Source organism: Coregonus clupeaformis, chromosome 14 (assembly GCF_020615455.1).
Source record: "Coregonus clupeaformis isolate EN_2021a chromosome 14, ASM2061545v1, whole genome shotgun sequence".
NCBI lineage: Eukaryota > Metazoa > Chordata > Actinopteri > Salmoniformes > Salmonidae > Coregonus > Coregonus clupeaformis.
In genome coordinates, this window is record NC_059205.1 from 12,587,778 (window position 1) to 12,609,086 (window position 21,309).

General features: G+C 42.5%; 1 protein-coding gene across 1 annotated transcript in view; it reads right to left on the bottom strand.

Moving 5' to 3' along the window:
• Positions 1-9,846: 9,846 nt before the first annotated feature.
• The window catches only part of LOC121580779 (calsyntenin-2), a 257,312-nt gene continuing 245,849 nt past the window's right edge, over positions 9,847-21,309 (bottom strand). The window contains exon 17 of the mRNA XM_041895810.1: positions 9,847-10,124. Coding sequence (XP_041751744.1) covers positions 9,924-10,124 — 201 coding nt within the window. The 3' untranslated portion in view covers positions 9,847-9,923. The remainder of the gene's footprint in view (positions 10,125-21,309) is intronic.

Sequence of the window (21,309 nt, forward strand, 5' to 3'; positions counted from 1 at the left end):
TGCGGACGTCTCTACTTGTGTTGCAAATGAAGATCTCACACTGTTCCAGGGTTCCTGTCAGAGTGATGCTGGCTCTGTTAGAGTGACTCATGTGAAACAGGACGACAACGGTGACCTGAAAGACAGACTGCAGAAGTCTGGTCTAGGAAATGTCGACATTGATCATTGTGAAGCGAGCCCCTCCACCAAGCTCCAACTTGTGACATTGCTGGAGAAATATCAGGATATATTTTCAAAGCATCATCTTGACTGTGGAGAAGCCAAGGGCTTTGCCCATAGGATCCGCCTCACTGACGACCGTCCCTTCCGTCTTCCATATCGCAGAGTGCCGCCAGCCCACTATCAAAAGCTGCGCCAAGTTCTCACCGAGATGGAGGAACAGGAAATCATACGGAAATCAATGAGTGAATATGCTTCTCCACTCGTGATGGTTTGGAAGAAAAATGGCGACCTCCGGATATGCACAGACTTTCGATGGCTGAATGCAAGAACTATCAAGGATGCTCATCCTTTGCCCCATCAATCGGACTGCTTGGCTGCCCTTGGCGGTAATGCTGTCTTCAGCACCATGGACCTCACGTCTGGATTTTATAACTTGCCCATGCATGAGGAGGACAAAAAAGTATACCGCCTTCACAACACCATTAGGCCTGCACGAGTATAACAGAATGCCACAGGGGCTTTGCAACAGTCCAGCGTCCTTCATGAGGATGATGCTGAGTATCTTTGGCGATCTTAACTTCAGCAGTCTCTTGTGCTACCTAGATGATCTCTTGATATTTGCCCCCAATGAACAGCAGGCCCTCAGCAGATTAGAGGTTGTTTTCCAGAGGCTACGGGAGCACAATCTAAAGTTGAGTCCAAAAAAATGCCATCTGTTGCGGAGATCTGTGAAGTTTCTCGGACACATCGTTGACAGTGACGGTGTTGCTGTTGACCCAGAGAAGGTCGAGGTCATCACCAAAATGTCAAAGAGGGACTTGATGGAAGATGATGGCTGCACTCCTTCAGTTCGCAGAGTGAAGTCGTTCCTGGGGATGGTATTTTATTACCAACACTACATACCAAATTGCTCCTCCATCGCAAAACCCCTGTTTGCTCTCACAGCTGGCCAGAAACGGAGAGGAAAGGCCGGGAAGTACAGTCAGAATGCGGGAGTTTACAGAAAGCTCAAACCTGCGGATTGGACCCTTGACTGCGATTCCGCTTTCGCCGGCCTTAAGGGGAAGCTCCTGAATTGTGTGGTCCTTAGCCATCCAGACTTTTCTAAGCCCTTGGTTCTGTCCATTGATGCGTCTCTTGATGGCCTTGGGGCAGTTCTGTCCCAGATACCAGAAGGAGAAACGAAGGCACGCCCGATCGCCTTTGCCAGCAAGACCCTCACTGGCTCACAAAAGAGGTATCCTGCTCACCGACTGGAGTTCTTGCGCTCAAATGGAGTGTTTGTGAAAAATTCAGCCACTGGTTGAAAGGCCACACTTTTACAGTATGGACCGACAATAATCCTTTGACCTATATAATGACCAAACCAAAACTTGACGCTTGCGAACAGAGGTGGGTGGCAAAGCTTTCCCCCTACACCTTCAGTATCAAACACATTCCTGGGGTAAAGAACATTGTGGCAGATGCCCTGAGTAGAGATCCGTTTGCTAAATCAGTGAGCCAAAGGTTGATCAGTGAGCCCTATGGAAGTCTTTTGGCCGAGGCGGAGGGAACCAAAGAGGAGAAAGTCCAAGATCTCTTCCGGAGTAAGACCCAGTGTCTCCAGGCACATGATGCAGGGTGCTGTGTAACTATGGACCCCACTCAAGACAGGCTGGCCGGCAGTCAAGAACCCTCTCATGTGAAATCTGCTTGTGAAGCTCATGTAGAGTGGGAAAGGGGAGCAGAGATAAGAGCAACACAGTTTCTCAATGCCCTTCCCCAGGCGGTGCCCTCAGAACAAGACACACTTCCAGCCCTCTCCATCGGCGAGCTGAGGCACAGCCAGGAAATAGATCCAGTTATCAGGGAAGTCCTGCCACTCATTCAGAGGGGTGAGCCACCACCTAGGCGAGGGAGGAGGAGGTTAGCTCTTACGACCCAGACACTGTGCAAGCAGTGGCATCATCTAAAAGTCCAGGACGGAGTCCTATATAGGGTAACCAAAGACCCATTAAGCAGAGAGAAGAGGTATCAGTTTGTGCTGCCTGCTAGCTTGAAGGCCAAAGCTCTCGCTGGTGTGCATGATTTCGCTGGGCATCAAGGGCAGGCTAGAACAGCACACCTCGCCCGACAGCGTTTCTTCTGGCCGCAAATGGGAAGAGACATCAAGGAATATGTGAAATGCTGCCAACGCTGTATCCTTGCAAAGACCCCTGAACCAGCTGCCCGAGCTCCCTTGGAGAGCATTCGCACTTCGGCACCCATGGAGCTGGTGTGCATTGATTTTTGGAGTGCTGAGGACTGTAAGCAAAGATCTGTCGATGTGTTAGTCATAACAGACCACTTTACAAAATTGGCTCATGCCTTTCCCTGCATAAACCAAACTGCAAAGCAAATAGCAAAGAAGTTATGGGATAACGTATTCTGCATCTACGGTTTCCCAGAGCGAATACATTCTGATCAAGGGGCCAATTTTGAAAGCAAACTCATAGCTGAACTCCTCAGCCTCACAGGGATTAAGAAAACACACACAACAGCATACCATCCCATGGGAAATGGGCAAACCGAAAGGTTCAATAGGACACTTGGCAGTATGTTGCGTGCCCTACCCCTGACAGCTAAGCAACACTGGGTCCAACAGATACAGACTTTGACTTTTGCGTATAATGCCACCACTCATGAAACAACTGGATATCCTCCATTCTATTTGATGTATGGTCGAGTCCCCAGACTCCCAGTAGACATGGTCTTCAAACAAGTCTTGAGGGATCCAGTCGTGGTGAATTATAAGACCTATGCAGAGAAACTGATGGCGAACCTCCATGTGGCTGCCGACATAGCTCAGCAGCATGCGAGGAAAGGACAGCAACATCAAGCTGATGGCTACAACAAGAGAGTTCGTGGAACCCACTTGAACGTTGGCGACCGAGTTTTGTTAGCTAATAAAGCAGAGAGAGGGAAGAGGAAGTTAGCGGATAAGCGGGAAGCCACTATGTATACCATCATAGACCGGAACCCTCAGACTCACGTTTACAAAGTCAGAGACGAAAGTGGGAAAACAAAAGTTGTTCATCGGAATTTGATGTTGGACGTGAGCTTCTTGCCCATGCCAGAACTAAGCGATGAAGAGATGAATGGAGCTGCCTCGGATGTGGCCAGTGAGTTTCAGCCTCCTTCTGTTGATGCTTTGAGTGGCCTAGCAGTAGATGCTTCTGAGGACCGTACATGTTCGTGGTTAAACGCATCCTCTGACTCTGAGTCTATTGGAGAAGCTGATGAGTCTGAGATGGAGAATGAGATGCCCCACTCTCTGTCCAGGAAGTCTGTTCAACTGACACCCACGAGCCCAGTCTAAAGAGGTCAGAGGCCAAGGGGAAAATGAATACTCACCTGTGAGAGACTTGTCGGATTCCAGTGACCCCCTGATTTGCACATGACTGACACTGACTCTGTTGCCCCAATTGATGTTCCTGACTTAGATGAGACAGGGTCTTCGGACGTCAATTCACCTGTTACACTGATTGATAGTCAGATACCCTCCCAAGTACAAGGGTTTGAAAGTCAGGTTGTCAGAACACGTACTGGCAGGGTTGTTAAGGCAGTCGATCGCTTGATAGAGAACATGGTGCAAAAACCACTCACCAAGGGTTTTGTTACAGGAGTCAGAAGGTCACTGTCTTTCCGTTCTTTATTTTAGATACATTTTTGAGATTAAGATATTTTTCTTTATTACCAGTAGTATGACCTGGGTCATGAGATGTTCATATTGGAGGGAAAGTGTTCCAAGATTTCATATGGTGTATAAGGCATCATATTCACTAGAAGGGGCAGTAGCCTGATCAACTGCTGTTTTCTTTTAACTTACTTTGTAAGTAGCTTTATACGCTGTATATGGGAAATGGAGTCCCAGGGCTATCTTGGACCAAGTGGACAAGAGTTTTATTCTATATGTTTTTGGTTATTTTCCACCCTCGAAGTGCGAAGGATTTTGGTGAAATTAAAGAGGGGTGAATGTAACAGGTCAAAGAATTACAGATTTTTGCAACCGTTCATTTTCTATTTTTTATTTTATTTTGTGAGTTGATTTCACCAAAATATTGTATTGTTCAGCATTTCGTGTAGTTTACAGATATTGGGAGAGTTAATTGTGTAAGTGCGCCCTCTAGAGTGTTGGTTTGGTTATATGCGGAGTGGTGTCATGCTTTTCTCAGTCTGCATTCTACTCGACTGAGGGAGGTATGTGTTCACTTCGGCGTGATATAAACTTGATATACCTGTTAAAACTAAAACGTTTCAGTGCACATAGTAACTTGTATGTATATTATATGATGAGTGTACGTACATTTAATCAAGCTGTGTCGTGAATTTAGCCATTTTTGAGAGTTGAGAAATTGCTAACTTAGCTAACCTCGTGTTCTGTTTAGCTGTAAGTTAGCAATCGTCATTCTATCCTCTTGTGTTGAAGCCCACGTTGTTCTTTTTATGTTAGGCGGATTCTGGTCGAGGGTAGAGTTTTGAACATTTTCTCTCCTTGATGTTGAACAGGTATGTATTCCCTATATCAGGTTAAAAATATGTGTTCATTTAAAATGTTTTCATGTATTGATTAGTGTTTAATGGCGCTGAAAAGCTCAAATGTGAAGGATTACATGTTGCTTCGTGCATATTACTGTATGTATTACCTATTTGAAAGATGGGTTATGTCATGTTGCACAGTATTAATGTAAAGGCTAAAAGCTCAGTGTTTTTGGCAGAGATAACATGCAATATGACACATACATAAGATATACACCAGATGCGATGTTTATTTTCCAATTATGTTGTATTTTATTCCTTGTATTTTTGAACGTGATTATACTCAGTCTGCATTCTACTCGACTGAGAGAGGCGGATTCTGGTCGAGGGTAGAGTTTTGAACATTTTCTCTCCTTGATGTTGAACAGATTGACAGAGTTGTACACAATAAAGTGCCTTCAAGTACGCCAGTGTCTTCAGTGCACCGGAACACAACGCAGTAGTCGGCAACGAGCAGACCGCGCCGGCTACACTAGCACCAACATTATTTCACATAATTATGACAGGCCTGCCTTATTTAGATCAGCAACTCAGTCATCTGAATAGTACATTCCGAATCACCATTTCTTTCCGAAGACCTTCTTCTTGTGGAATGTCCCCTGTCTTCCCAATATAATTATTTCTGATGGACTGTCGTTTCTCTTTGCTTATTTGAGCTGTTCTTGTATACCCCCCCCCCCCTACCTTATCACAACACAACTGATTGGCTCAAAAGCATTAAGAAGGAAATAAACTCCACAAATTAACTTTTAACAAGGCACATATGTTAATTGGAATGCATTCCAGGTGACTACCTCATGCAGCTGGTTGAGAGAATGCTAAGAGTGTGCAAAGCTGTCATCAAGGCAAAGGGTGGCTAACTTGAAGAATCTAAAATCTAAAATATATATTGATTTGTTTAACACTTTTTTGGTTACTAAATTATTCCATATTTGTTATTTCATAGTTTTGATGTCTTCACTATTATTCTACAATGTAGAAAATAGTACAAATAAAGAAAAACCCTTGAGTGAGTAGGTGTGTCCAAACTTTTGACTGGTACTGTAAATAAAATAACTGTCTTTAACCGTTTTTACACAGTTTATATGCAAAAGTTTATTTTTCCTCCTCTATGACACACGTGGTATAAAGGAAAGATGGGGTGAAACAAGGCAATGGGAAAGGCGCGTCTCACAATGATGACATCACAACCACAGGCATTAAGGTCGAGAGGGGAAGAGTTCTAACCACTGCTACAGACATAAACATGTAACGGATGCAGAGTTTACAGTGGCATTCTGGGAAAATCAAGGGGTCAGAAAGGAGTTGGCTAGATTCAGCTACAGCAGCCCTGTTATAGGCCACCAGAGAATGAGTGAGAGGATCAATCGTTTCCGGTTTCTTACAGTGTGACTCCTGACAGAGGTGGCCTATCATAGAACAACAACAACATAAGGGGCTATCGCAATAGTCAGAAGTGGATTCCTCTCTTTGTCTCCTTTCCTTAATCTGTATGGATATGAAGTGAGCAGGTGAAAGCAGAATTCTGGTAGGCAATGGCACCAACCAGTTTGCTTTCACCTTACCTGTGTTTTCGAAAGACAGGTGAAGGAAAGGAGACAAGGTGAAGAAGACTATTCAGCCCTTTGAGATGCACCTAAAGGCTGCGTTTACACAGGCAGCCCATTTTGGGGTGTTCCACAAATTGGTCATTTGACCAATCAGATCTTTTCACATCAGCTCTTTTTCAGATCTGATTGGTCAAAAGACCAATTATATATATTTAAAAAAAAGATTTAACACAGCCTTTACACAAGTGTTTAAAGGTGCCCTATGCAGAAATTGCTCCGCCTTTTCCTGGTTGCTAAAATTCGCAAAATTTCAGTTTGTGACAGAACAAGCAGTCATTGTGTAGAGAATCATTTAACCATCTAAATATATTTTCCATAACCAAACATATTGTATTTTCTGCTGTTTGAAGCTGGTGTACAAAACTGAAAGTAAAAGATGCAAAAACAAAAGTTAAGAACGGGAAGCATAGAAATAGTGCACATAGACTTACGTTCAATGAGTGACAGGTCTATAACTCTATATTTCTATGTGAATTTGGTTGGGTCGCCCAAAAAGTTATCTATTGCAGCTTTAAGTGTTTACACTGGCATCAGAATTGGGCTGCCTGTGTTAAGACAGCCAAAGAGAATGTGACAGGTTGTCTCTGTGCCCAGGCTGAAAATGCAAACCTGTCAAACCGAGAATAGAAATTCTGACTGATGTTGCCCTCTGGTGGTGACTAAAGGGATAGTTCACCCCAAAATGAGTTTGTCAGACGCATATTGCGTGATTTAAACAACAGATGGCATGAAACATTTACACAACTTATGGATTTTATACCACTTTTGATGTATGAAAACAATGGACAAACTTTGATTATGGGGTGAACTATCCCTTTAAGTGTCTATTCTCATGCCCTCATCTCAGCCTCAGAAGTAGATGGACACAAGTCAACGTCAAACACAGATAGAGGCATGACCATGAGTGCTGATCTAAGGTCAGTTCTACATTTTCCTTCCTAATGGTTAAAGTTAGTTGAGGGAGGGTAAGCTGATCCTAGACCTGTGGGTAGGAGCAACTTGACTGCCTCTGATGCAAGCAAGTTTAAACATACAGTTTGAAGAGAGGTAGGTGGGAGACAAGGGGCTCGATTCAATCCGTAGCGCTGAAGATTTGCGCTGTAGTGCGATACAAATGTAAAGGTAATTTCCGATTGAGCCGTCATATGCAGCGTTTACCGTGAATGGGATCTCTGCGAACATTGCCTTTACATCTGTTGCGTGTTGTAGCGCAGGTCTTCAACACTACGGATTGAACCAAGCCCAAGGTGAACGATAGTTCAGCTACACTACCTGCTAAATTTACGAGGGATTTATAAAAACATACATGAACTTTCCCTTTTTTTCATACGTCCAAGAAAAATAACCAGGCAGACAGAAAGAAAAAGGAGACTATCAAAATGTTCAAAATTAGTTTTGTAAATACATCGGCTCTTAAATACCTTAAATAAATTAAATATGTTAATGAAAATTTGAAAGTCTGTTTTTCAGAAAACCTCAAACATATTTCCAAGATTTCAAATGAATAAAATATAATCTCAAAATCCAAAGAAATGCATAATTTTGTATTAATGCAAAAGAGGGTACATACAATTGACAATGAATGCATTCAAAGTTAATTTTGTATTAGTAACTCAACAGCAGTTGAGAAAGATAAGAGGAAAATGTGGTGTCCAATGTTTCGTGTCCAAACCCAGAACTAATTCAACACAGATGAACGAGCCATTGGATATAAGGTGGAAATGTGCTTGTGCAACTGAATTTTCAATTGGCCCTACCTGCTGTGTTGTCAATAGCGAAACAATGAAACCTGTGTGTGCAATGCCTTACTTTGACCAGAAGAGAGCGACATTTCATAAAAAATTGGACAGTGGCACACTTGATGGTGTAGCCGTTTTCACAACTGATTGTGACTTTGACTTTCAGCTAATTCTGTATATGTAGGTGTGTGTATACAGTGGCTTGCAAAAGTATTCACCCCCCTTGGCATTTTTCCTATTTTGTTGCCTTACAACCTGGAATTAAAATGGATTTTTGGGGGGTTTGTATCATTTGATTTACACAACTTGCCTACCACTTTGAAGATGCAAAATATTTGTTTTTGTGAAACAAACAAGAAATAAGACAAAAATACAGAAAACTTGAGCGTGCATAACTATTCACCCCCCCCCCCCCCCCCCCCCTCCCCAAAGTCAATACTTTGTAGAGCCACCTTTTGCAGCAATTACATCTGCAAGTCTCTTGGGGTATGTCTCTATAAGCTTGGCACATCTAGCCACTGGGATTTTTGCCCATTCTTCAAGGCAAAACTGCTCCAGCTCCTTCAAGTTGGATGGGTTCCGCTGGTGTACAGCAATCTTTAAGTCATACCACAGATTCTCAATTGGATTGGCCATTCCAAGACATTTAAATGTTTCCCCTTAAACCACTCAAGTGTTGCTTTAGCAGTATGCTTAGGGTCATTGTCCTGCTGGAAGGTGAACCTCTGTCCCAGTATCAAATCTCTGGAAGACTGAAACAGGTTTCCCTCAAGAATTTCCCTGTATTTAGCGCCATCCATCATTCCTTCAATTCTGACCAGTTTCCCAGTCCCTGCTGATGAAAAACATCCCCACAGCATGATGCTGCCACCACCATGCTTCACTGTGGGGATGGTGTTCTCAGGGTGATGAGAGGTGTTGGGTTTGCACCAGACATAGCATTTTCCTTGATGGCCAAAAAGCTCAATTTATGTCTCATCTGACCAAAGTACCTTCTTCCATTTGTTTGGGGAGTCTCCCATATGCCTTTTGGCGAACACCAAATGTGTTTGCTTATTTATATTTTAAGCAATGGCTTTTTTCTGGCCACTCTTCCGTAAAGCCCAGCTCTGTGGAGTGTACGGCTTAAAGTGGTCCTATGGACAGATACTCCAATCTCCGCTGTGGAGCTTTGCAGCTCCTTCAGGGTTATCTTTGGTCTCTTTGTTGCCTCTCTGATTAATGCCCTCCTTGCCTGGTCTGTGAGTTTTGGTGGGCGGCCCTCTCTTGGCAGGTTTGTTGTGGTGCCATATTATTTCAATTTTTTAATAATGGATTGAATGGTGCTCCGTGGGATGTTCAAAGTTTCTGATATTTTTTTATAACCCAACCCTGATCTGTACTTCTCCACAACTTTGTCCCTGACCTGTTTGGAGAGCTCCTTGGTCTTCATGGTGCCGGTTGCTTGTTGGTGCCCCTTGCTTAGTGGTGTTGCAGACTCTGGGGCCTTTCAGAACAGGTGTATATATACTGAGATCATGTGACAGATCATGTGACACTTAGATTGGACACAGGTGGACTTTATTTAACTAATTATGTGACTTCTGAAGGTAATTGGTTGCACCAGGTCTTATTTAGGGGCTTCATAGCAAAGGGGGTGAATACATATGCACGCACCACTTTTCCGTTATAATTTTCTTTGAAACAAGTAATTTTTTTCATTTCACTTCACCAATTTGGACTATTTTGTGTATGTCCATTACATGAAATCCAAATAAAAATCAATTTAAATTACAGGTTGCAATGTAACAAAATAGGAAAAACGCCAAGGGGGATGAATACTTTTGCAAGGCACTGTATGTGCGTGTGTGAGAGATCAATATGTTATCGAAGAGCTATCCCACTCCAGCTTGCTCTTCGGCTTGCTCTCCTTCCCTTCCCTCTCGTCCTCGTCCTCTTCCTCTGTTTCATCACTGTCGTCAGACTCTGCACTCGTGATGTCGACTGCCTGTTCATATTCCTCTTCGTCATCTTCCTCATTTATCTCCTCCTCCAACGCCTGAGGCTCTCCGACATTCTACAGGACATGACACAGTGGAACACAGAATTACTCTTCAAATATGCAGAAGACACTTTAAAGCTAACATAAGGGCTCGCCAAGAAAAACTTCCAAAATGACTAATTCAAGGCAGAGAGGAGTTGGAGCACTCAACAAAGAAGGTAGAGATTTATTTATTTTAGCTCACTTTAATCCATTGTTCAGGATGAGTAGTACAGGTGAATGATGTGACGTCAAGCTGACGTCTTCCTCAGTGTTACATGCATTGCACTTAGCTCCTATTTATAGCCTAGTGGTTTACTGAGACACAGCAATGTAAATGCAATGTAAATAACATGATTCAAGGTGAATGGCAGATAATAGCACAAAATAATTATAAGAAGAACAATCTTAGACAACGTGGATCTGAAGGGGCTAAACAATGATTTTTCACTCTCCTCCTTTCTATTATGTACTTGTCTTCATTTTTTGAGTCTCTGTGCCGCCGCTTTCAGACACCCAAATATCACATACAGTGCCTTCAGAAAGTATTCACACCCCTTGACTTTTTACACATTTCGTGTTACAGCCGGAATTTGAAATTGATTAAATTGAGATTGTGGAATTTTTACAAGTTAATTAAAAAAGAAAATCTGAAATGTCTTGAGTCAATAAGTATTCAACCCCTTTGTTATGGCAAGCCTAAATACGTTCAGGAATAAAAATGTGCTTAATAAGTTGCATGGATTCACTCTGTGTGCAATAATAGTGTTTAACATGATTTTCTGAATGACTATCTCTGTACCCCACATACAGATATTTAATTGTAAGGTCCCTCAGTCGAGCAGTGAATTTCAAAAACAGATTCAACCACAAAGACCAGGGACACCATGCTCAAAGGGACATTGAATATCCATTTGAGCATGGTGAAGTTATTCATTACACTTTGGATGGTGTATCAATACACACAGTAATTATAAAGATAGAGGCGTCCTTCCGAACTCAGTAGTCAGAGAGAAATGAAACCACTCAGGGATTACCATGAGGCCAATGGTGACTTTAAAACACTTACATAGTTTAATGTCTGTGATAGGAGAAAGTGAGAGTTAAAAGAAGGAAGTCTGTACAGAATAAAAATATTCCAAAATAAGCATCCTGTTTGCAACAAAGCACTAAAGTAATACTGCAAAAAATTTGGCAAAGCAATTAACTTTTTGTCCTAAATACAAAGTGTTATGTTTGGGGCAAATTCAATACAACACATTACTGAATACCACTCTCCATATTTTCAAGCATAATGGTGGTTGTATCATGTTATGGGTATGCTTGTAATCGTAAAGGACTGGGTCGTTTTCAGGATAAAAAAAGAAACGGAATGGAGATAAGCAAAAGCAAAATCCTAGAGGAAAACCTGGTGCTGTCTTCTTTCCACCAGACACTGGGAGATGAATTCACCTTTCAGCAGGACAATAACCTAAAACACAAGGCCAAATCTACACTGGAGTTGCTTACTAAGAAGACAGTGAATGTTCCTGAGTGTCCGAGTTACAGTTTTGACTTTAATCTGCTTGAAAATCTAAGGCAAAACTTGAAAATGTCTGTCTAGCAATGATCAACAACCAATTTGACAGAGCTTGAAGACTTTTGAAAATAATAATGGGCAAATATTGTACAATCAAGGTGTGGAAAGCTCTTAGAGACTTACCCAGAAAGACTCCGCTGTAATCGCTGCCAAAGGTGATTCTAACATGTATTAACTCAGGGGTGTGAATACTTATGTAAATTAGATATTTATGTTTTCATTTTCAATACATTTTTAAACATTTATACAAACATGTTTCCACTTTGTCATTATGGGGTATTGTGTGTGATAAAAAAAAGCAATCCATTTTGAATTCAGGCCGTAATACAACAAAATGTGGAATAAATCAAGGGGTATGAATACTTTCTGTAGGCACTTGTATGTATTACTGACAATATTATTAAAGTGACCATTAGACTTTCCACCTTTCGGACTGAATACGTTTGTAGGGGCAACAGTTTTGATTAAATGTATAATTTATCGCTCTCACATGCCAATAGAGAACCAATGATGTGCTACCTTTTTGTAGGATTTCTGACAATGCTAATATCTTTTTCAGCCGAACCTCAGAGTTCTAAACACCAGGTCGAGCAACTCGGTTGCTTGGCAACAACACAGCTGCACCAGGCTGCCAGTCATAAGAAGTGGATGAGAACAAACCTAGGCTACTGTAGATAACTAGCTACATGGTGGTATTCAAGCTGAGGTTAATCAATAAATGCAAACAGATATTTTGATTAGCTAGGTAGCTAGCTAAAGCTAGCTTACTTGTCCAAAATCCAGCAGCTAGCCACTGTAGCTAGCTAACACCAGTCAGCTGAAAACTAGCTACAGTGAGGGAAAAAAGTATTTGATCCCCTGCTGATTTTGTACGTTTGCCCACTGACAAAGAAATGATCAGTCTATAATTTTAATGGTAGATTTATTTGAACAGTGAGAGACAGAATAACAACAAAAAAATCCAGAAAAACGCATGTCAAAAATGTTATCAATTGATTTGCATTTTAAATGAGGGAAATAAGTATTTGACCCCCTCTCAATCAGAAAGATTTCTGGCTCCCAGGTGTCTTTTATACAGGTAACGAGCTGAGATTAGGAGCACACTCTTAAAGGGAGTGCTCCTAATCTTAGCTTGTTACCTGTATAAAAGACACCTGTCCACAGAAGCAATCAATCCATCAGATTCCAAACTCTCCACCATGGCCAAGACCAAAGAGCTCTCCAAGGATGTCAGGGACAAGATTGTAGACCTACACAAGGCTGGAATGGGCTACAAGACCATCGCCAAGCAGCTTGGTGAGAAGGTGACAACAGTTGGCGCTATTATTCGCAAATGGAAGAAACACAAAAGAACTGTCAATCTCATGTCATCTCCCTCAGCCTGGGGCTCCATGCAAGATCTCACCTCGTGGAGTTGCAATGATCATGAGAACGGTGAGGAATCAGCCCAGAACTACACGGGAGGATCTTGTCAATGATCTCAAGGCAGCTGGGACCATAGTCACCAAGAAAACAATTGGTAACACACTACGCCGTGAAGGACTGAAATCATGCAGCGCCCGCAAGGTCCCCCTGCTCAAGAAAGCACATATACAGGCTCGTCTGAAGTTTGCCATTGAACATCTGAATGATTCAGAGGAGAACTGGGTGAAAGTGTTGTGGTCAGAAAATCAAAAATCGAGCTCTTTGGCATCAACACCATCCCCACGGTCAAACACGGAGGTGGAAACATTATGCTTTGGGGGTGTTTTTCTGCTAAGGGGATAGGACAACTTCACCGCATCAAAGGGACTATGGACGGGGCCATGTACCGTCAAATCTTGGGTGAGAACCTCCTTCCCTCAGCCAGGGCATTGAAAATGGGTCGTGGATGGGTATTCCAGCATGACAATGACCCAAAACACACGGCCAAGGCAACAAAGGAGTGGCTCAAGAAGAAGCACATTAAGGTCCTGGAGTGGCCTAGCCAGTCTCCAGACCTTAATCCCATAGTAAATATGTGGAGGGAGCTGAAGGTTCAAGTTGCCAAACGTCAGCCACGAAACCTTAATGACTTGGAGAAGATCTGCAAAGAGGAGTGGCACAAAATCCCTCCTGAGATGTGTGCAAACCTGGTGGCCAACTACAAGAAACGTCTGACCTCTGTGATTGCCAACAAGGGTTTTGCCACCAAGTACTAAGTCATGTTTTGCAGAGGGGTCAAATACCTTATTTCCCTCATTAAAATGCAAATCAATTTATAACATTTTTGACATGCGTTTTTCTGGATTTTTTTGTTGTTATTCTGTCTCTCACTGGTCAAATAAACCTACCATTAAAATTATAGACTGATCATGTCTTTGTCAGTGGGCAAACGTACAAAATCAGCAGGGGATCAAATACTTTTTTTCCCTCACTGTAGCTAACAAACAGGCAAAGAAAGGTACTGTCGCTAGCTATATTTGGTTATGGAAGGTTTATACACAAGTTACTTCAGCCATTAGCTTGCTAGCTTGAGCCAGACAACAACAGTTGACCTCGACACAGAAGCTAGCTAGCTACATTAGTTCCAAACCAACACCAAACTTTGGGCAAACTGTCACACTTCTACCTTACAATGCATGCAATGGGCTTTTACAACATTAGCTAGCTAGCTACTCCATAGTCCAAACTACGGTAAGAGCTAGCCACATTTCACTGTCAGACTAACGTTAGTGTGCGTGGAACCCCGTATTATCGGCATATTCAACAGCGTTTAAGAAATGTATTACCTTCAACAGTGTTATTTTGTGATCAAGCCATCAAAGTTGTGTGATTATTGGTGTCGTAAAAATGTTAGCAATTAGCATGTTTGACATTTCAGTGGAAATACTACTATTATCAGCTTTTTGATAAGCAGTTTAGCAAAAAAAATATGTCCCGTATTATCGGCATACGGTCCCCAGTTATCGGCCACCTTACTATTTTGTTCAATTACAAGATATATCCGTTAAATTTTGTTGAAAAAAGAGACACCAACCTCGTATCCGAAATGTTTACTAGATAGTTGACTAGTTGGCTAGCCTTCCGGTAAAAAATTATGACTTGCCTGTCAACTTTTCATTGCGTAGCCCGGTGCGCCCTCCTGTGGACTCGTCAGAAATGGTTCTTCACCAACATATTCAGTGTTGTAACCAAATAATTACATTTACATTTGAGTCATTTAGCAGACGCTCTTATCCAGAGCGACTTAATCTTATGTTTTGAGAAAGTAGATAACAGTTGAATACTAAAATGTGAGTATTAATAATTTACATCAAATACAACTTTAATTTAAGTTATGTGTATTGACATAAACATTGAAAACACTGTTGGAGTTTGTGTTGCAGAGATGCACTTGGAAAGTAAAGGAAGAAATACACAAGATAGGTTGAATAAATATACATATTATATTTTAGACATGTATTTTTTTGTACAAATAAATAATTTCATATGAATACAAACAATTACATCTCGACCTCCATCCCTATATTGTCACAAAATTCACAATGAAAATCAAGCTCCACCGCTACCTCTGGATCCCACTGCACACACCTCCAGTGGAACCAGTGCTGGCAGAAGTCACAGCACACCCATGGCACCTTGGATCTACACTCCTGAGGGGAGCTTGCAGGCGGATCATGCTCCCCGCAGCGAGGTGGTGTCTTCTTTTATAAAAAATAAAATAATAATCAAATTGATTAACATGGTTTTGCAAAATGTAGAAGTTCTTCAACAACAATAGTAATTGATACAACAGAGAGAGAGAAAAACATATTATGAAGTATCTGAGTGGTGCCATGGGTGGTGTGACATTGGAGCTTTTTTCTTCCTTTTCTGTGCTGCAGTTTGAGAAAAAGTAGTGTTAGACAGAGCATGTTTTATGAAAACCCTTTTCAACTTTTTTACATCAATACCTCTGGAGGAAGCTGCAGAAGTTTTGGAGGAGGTGTAGATTACTTGAGGGCTGGTGCTATGGACTGTAGATATGTAAAGAGAGATTTTTTTTTTTACATTGCTGTTTTATAAAATAGGTAAGAAACAGTCATTTCGTAATTTAACATGTGTTTACCTGTGGAGGTGGCTGTATTCAAATTGCAGGGGGCAGGGACACCAGACGAGGCTGCTATGGTGGTGTGACCAGGGGAGACGGAGGAGACAGTTGGTCCAGAGGAGGCCTTGTTGGTGGTTACAGACAGGGGGGTGGTGTGCATCGTGGTGGTGGTGGACAAAACCGCTGATGGTGTGGCTGGGAGAGTAGGCACGTGGCCTTCTTCTGCAGCTGGGGACTCTGGCGGCTCCTACAGGTGTTGCACACTGGGAGGCACTGGCAGTGGTGATGCAGCTGTCAGGAGTGGTTCCAGCAGGGGGTCCAGCAGAGGCGATGGCGTCAATGGTCTAATCCATGGCAGCCCTCTCCTGTGCCCTCTATGTTCTGAGGTCTTCCCGACGCTCTTTCTCCTCTGCCTCGGCCCTCTCCTTCTCACCCCTCTCCTGCCACTGGCGCGTGTATTCCTCCCCGGTGAGGCATGTGGCGACCACAGGGAGTCTTCTGTATTGGTCTAGCCGATACTTCAGGACAGTGAGGATGTGCCCCAGGTCCTTCACTATCAGCCCCCCCTCTATTAGGGGGTGCTCTTCTAGAGCTAGGGCTGGGACTGGGACTGGAGCAGGGGCTGAGGGTCCTCCTGTGGTCACTGGGGAGGAGGTGCTGATGGACGGCACAGTGCTGCAGGTTCCAGGAGAGGCGGTGGTGGGACCCGGTAGGTACCGAGACGGCATTAAATGGGACCCTTCAGTGGCTTGGGGGGGGGCCTCCCAGTGTGTAGTGTCCACCGGGGAAACACTTGGGGTAGATGATAAATAGGGGGACGTCCTCCCCAGCTGCGTTGAAACAGGCCAGCACTGTGATGTGCTCCTTGGTCCCCGGAGCCTGCTGGTACACGTGTTTTGCGCCCCGGGGAGCCAGCACTTTGTGCCTGCTCTGGTCGCTACGAAACCCAGACTCATCGCAGTTATAGATTTGTCTGGGTTTCTCCCTCAACCCACTCTCCTCCAAGTGCTTCTCATAAGAAGTGAAGAAGGTGTCCATTGTCAGACGTGTGGAACACTCAGCTCTCGCCCTGTCCAGGGTGTCCGGCCTCCTCATGCTCAGGTTCTTGTACCTCCTCCTCAACATTTCCCACCACCTATCCAGTGGTGGGATTGTTTCCCCTGGGTGCCGAAACCTACAATAGAATAGAATATATAATTGTCCATCCAGGATGAAAATGTTTGTTTTGGCATCACCATACACATCCACATTTACATCACACACATTGAGAACAGTCAGTCCACCAGTCTACATACATAAACACATAAAACACCAAATACCTGCGGATTTTGTCGCCGTATTTCATCAGCCTCTGTCTGGTGAAGGGGAACCCATGGCTGGCGCAGTAGATACAGTAAGCAATGTGGGTGGTCCACTGCGACAACCATGGGTCACCCGGCCGCTCAGCCTGTCCGCCAGGGTCTGCCGAGGTACACCATGCACCTTGGTAAATAAGAAAAGAAAACTGTTACTAGCAGATACAATTCACATACACATGGTAATCTCCTAAAAACAAAAGATGCCTAACCTTGGCAGCCTGGCGGATAGCCATCCCTGCCACGCAGTCCTCCATGGCATGGAACATGTCCACCTCACTCCACTGCTTCCTCTTGACTTCATGCTGTGGTGTTAATACATGTAGCTAAATAACTTGGCATACTATACACATTTTAGAAAGATAACTCAATCTGAATATGTATAAACATTTACATTTCAAAGCTAAGGCATTGAAAGGTGATGAAAGTTTTCACAATAACTGAAAGTGTACCCACGTTTTTTGTTTTATGTTATCTGTAATGAAAATGAGTGTCCCAATTAGTCTAATATTGATGCATACATTGTAACATTTGACTAAATACTGCCTCTATGTAGCTGTTGTAAGATGAAACATAGCCAACAGTGATAGGTGTCAAAAAGTTAATGGTTCAAAGTTCCAAATACATATTTGCAGATTGTGCAAAACGCCTCCGTCAGAGGACTCCAATTTTGATACGGTAAAGCTCGACAACATTCCGCTGTTTTCGTGATATGTATTATCTAACGCTTACAATTTCTTTCCTTTTTGCTTACTTAGCAGTTCTATCAACATTTAGCAACTAAGCTAGCAACATTAGAAAATCCGTTAGCTATATTTCAGAGGTAAAAAGTTGGATATTAAATTATGTGTGGTCCTTCGCGCAGTCAAATTTTACAATATGCAGCGTGTTCCACAAAATGTATACATATAACTTTTTTGAAAACTCTCAAAACCTAACTTACATAAATTGCACTGAAAATCGGTGGTCAGCTAGCTAGAAGGGTGTCTGTCGTTAGTCGCAAAACTTACCGTTATTTTCCATTCCATTTAAATGTTGAGCTCTAGGTGATTTAGTCCTCCAACCGCTAGAGAGTGTCCGAAGTTAGGGGGTGTCCGATGTTGGGGGAAAATTTGCTAAATGTAAACAGCGCCTTGGTTGTGCACTGACTGCAGTGTGTAAATGCATGCTTGCTAGCTTCAGAAAAACAATTTCTAACATCCATAATCAATTCCAGTATGCTCCTTCTCCTGTCTTCTTGACATTTTAATCCAAAATTAAGTGTTGATCAACAGTGACAAACTAACAACTCTGCCAATTGACCGTCTTGATTGATTTTACAGCGCCAATCTGGATGCTGGACTAGCCCCGTGTTGGATATTTAAACAACTCTGTCATGCAGGGCCATTCCAGTGGCACAGCTCTAGTGGTGGGGGAAGGGGGCTAATGGCACCCCCAAAATCCGGATTATATAAATGTATAGGATGCATAACTCCGCAACGCTTTAGGCTAGAAATAACCTGTAAAAGGCACAAACAAGAAAGACGTGGATCTAGTGTACATGGGGATATCTTTGTTTAGTCTCTATGGCTGAGTTATCTGACCTTCAAAAGTCAATGCCTTAAAACCGTTTTCTTTTACTTTGCTTTCAATGGGAATTGAGTCATAATTTACAATGTAATACTGTTGCAATCAACTGAGCTATTCAACTTCTGAAAACTGTAGACAATTACTTTTGACTATCTATGGTAAATTCTACACATACTTTAATAGTTAGTTCAAAACTGATTTGAGCTATTAGAGGGCAAAAGCCAGCAGACCAGGGTTTAAACCAGCAACCCTTACAGTTATGCAAGCACACCACCTGTGCCATTAAGGGACAGACTTTTTGGCAGAGGCTGAATTAAAGGTTACAATAGCACTGCAATGACAGACTTTTGGTTGCTACAAAATAATCAGGCTTTGCATGTGGAAATGTTGTATAATGCACCTTTAACAGAAAATCACCTTCCGGTGTAAAAACCATGGAAATTAAAAACAAAAAACGATGTTTTATTTGAGAAATAGGCATTGGTCTGAAGCTGAAAAAGAAAGGAAATTCACATGGACTCCACAATGCCTACTCCACCCATGCTCTACCAAGGTTTTCCAGCACACAGCTTTGACCTACTACAGTAGCTATATTGGTGTATTGTACTTCAAACAATGTGTATGCAGGTTGCTTAGGATTCAAACCTTCTCAAACAGTCTAATTCATACTCTTCAGAGGAATAATGGACTTTACAGTATCCTGCTATTAAAATAATGTATATATACTGTATATCATTAGACTGTATGTATTTTTAGACAGAGGCCTATTGTAAATGTGTATTATTGTAGCGTCACCATCTTTATGGCAAAAATAAATTAGAATACAACTTTAAGCTACATTTTCATTTGACAGAGGTAATGAATCAATCAACATCAATTGATAAAACAGGACCATGTTTGCAAAACAAGTGTTTCTGAGTTTATGTCAATATTACAGAAATGAGGAATGCAGACAGGCTCTATAGACCTCTATAGTCGTGGTCAAAAGTTTTGAGAATGACACAAGTATTGGTCTTCACAAAGTTTGCTACTTCAGTGTTTTTAGATATTTTTGTCAGATGTTACTATGGTATACTGAAGTATAATTACAAGCATTCCATAAGTGTCAAAGGCTTTTATTGACAATTACATTACGTTTATGCAAAGAGTCAATATTTGCAGTGTTGACACTTCTTTTTCAAGACCTCTGCAATCCGCCCTGGCATGCTGTCAATTAACTTCTGGGCCACATCCTGACTGATGGCAGCCCATTCTTGCATAATCAATGCTTGGAGTTTGTCAGAATTTGTGGGGTTTTGTTTGTCCACCCGCCTCTTGAGGATTGACCACAAGTTCTCAATGGGATTAAGGTCTGGGGAGTTTCCTGGCCATGGACCCAAAATGTCGATGTGTTGTTCCCTGAGCCACTTAGTTATCACTTTTGCCTTATGGCAAGGTGCTCCATCAAGCTGGAAAAGGCATTGCTCGTCACCAAACTGTTCTTAGATGGTTGGGAGAAGTTGCTCTCGGAGGATGTGTTGGTACCATTCTTTATTCATGGCTGTGTTCTTAGGCAAAATTGTGAGTGAGCCCACTCCCTTGGCTGAGAAGCAACCCCACACATGAATGGTCTCAGGATGCTTTACTGTTGGCATGCCCCAAACAATCGGAAAGGGGATTCATCAGAGAAAATGACTTTACCCCAGTCCTCAGCAGTCCAATCCCTGTACCTTTTGCAGAATATCAGTCTGTCCCTGATGTTTTTCCTGTAGAGAAGTGGCTTCCTCACTGCCCTTCTTGACACCAGGCCATCCTCCAAAAGGTTTCACCTCACTGTGCGTGCAGATGCACTCACACCTGCCTGCTGCCATTCCTGAGCAAGCTCTGCACTGGTGGTGCCCCGATCCCGCAGCTGAATCAACTTTAGGAGACGGTCCTGGCGCTTGCTGGACTTTCTTGGCGCCCTGAAGCATTCTTCACAACAATTGAACCTCTCTCCTTGATGTTCTTGATGATCCGATAAATGGTTGATTTAGGTGCAATCTTATTAGCAGCAATATCCTTGCCTGTGAAGCCCTTTTTGTGCAAAGCAATGATGACGGCACGTGTTTCCTTGCAGGTAACCATGGTTAACAGAGGAAGAACAATGATTTCAAGCACCATCCTCCTTTTAAAGATTCCAGTCTGTTATTCTAACTCAATCAGCATGACAGAGTGATCTCCAGCCTTGTCCTCGTCAACACTCTCACCTGTGTTAACGAGAGAATCACTGACATGATGTCAGCTGGTCCTTTTGTGGCAGGGCTGAAATGCAGTGGAAATGTTTTTTTTTGGGATTAAGTTTCATGGCAAAGAGGGACTTTGCAATTAATTGCAATTCATCTCATCGCTCTTCATAACATTCTGGAGTATATGCAAATTGCCATCATAAAAACTGAGGCAGCAGACTTTGTGAAAATTAATATTTGTGTCATTCTCAAAACCTTTGACCACAACTGTAAATGAGTGACTGTGTCCAACACACCACCACCAGTTTTTATGTTCGCCACCTACTGACCAAAAAAAGATATTCTGAAATATATTTTATTCTCAATGACATGTATTGCTAAATCAAAAGGTTTAAGGAAATACAGGGAGGCACCACATTACTACAAGACAAAACAGCTCGCTCAATCAAGCTTGAAAATG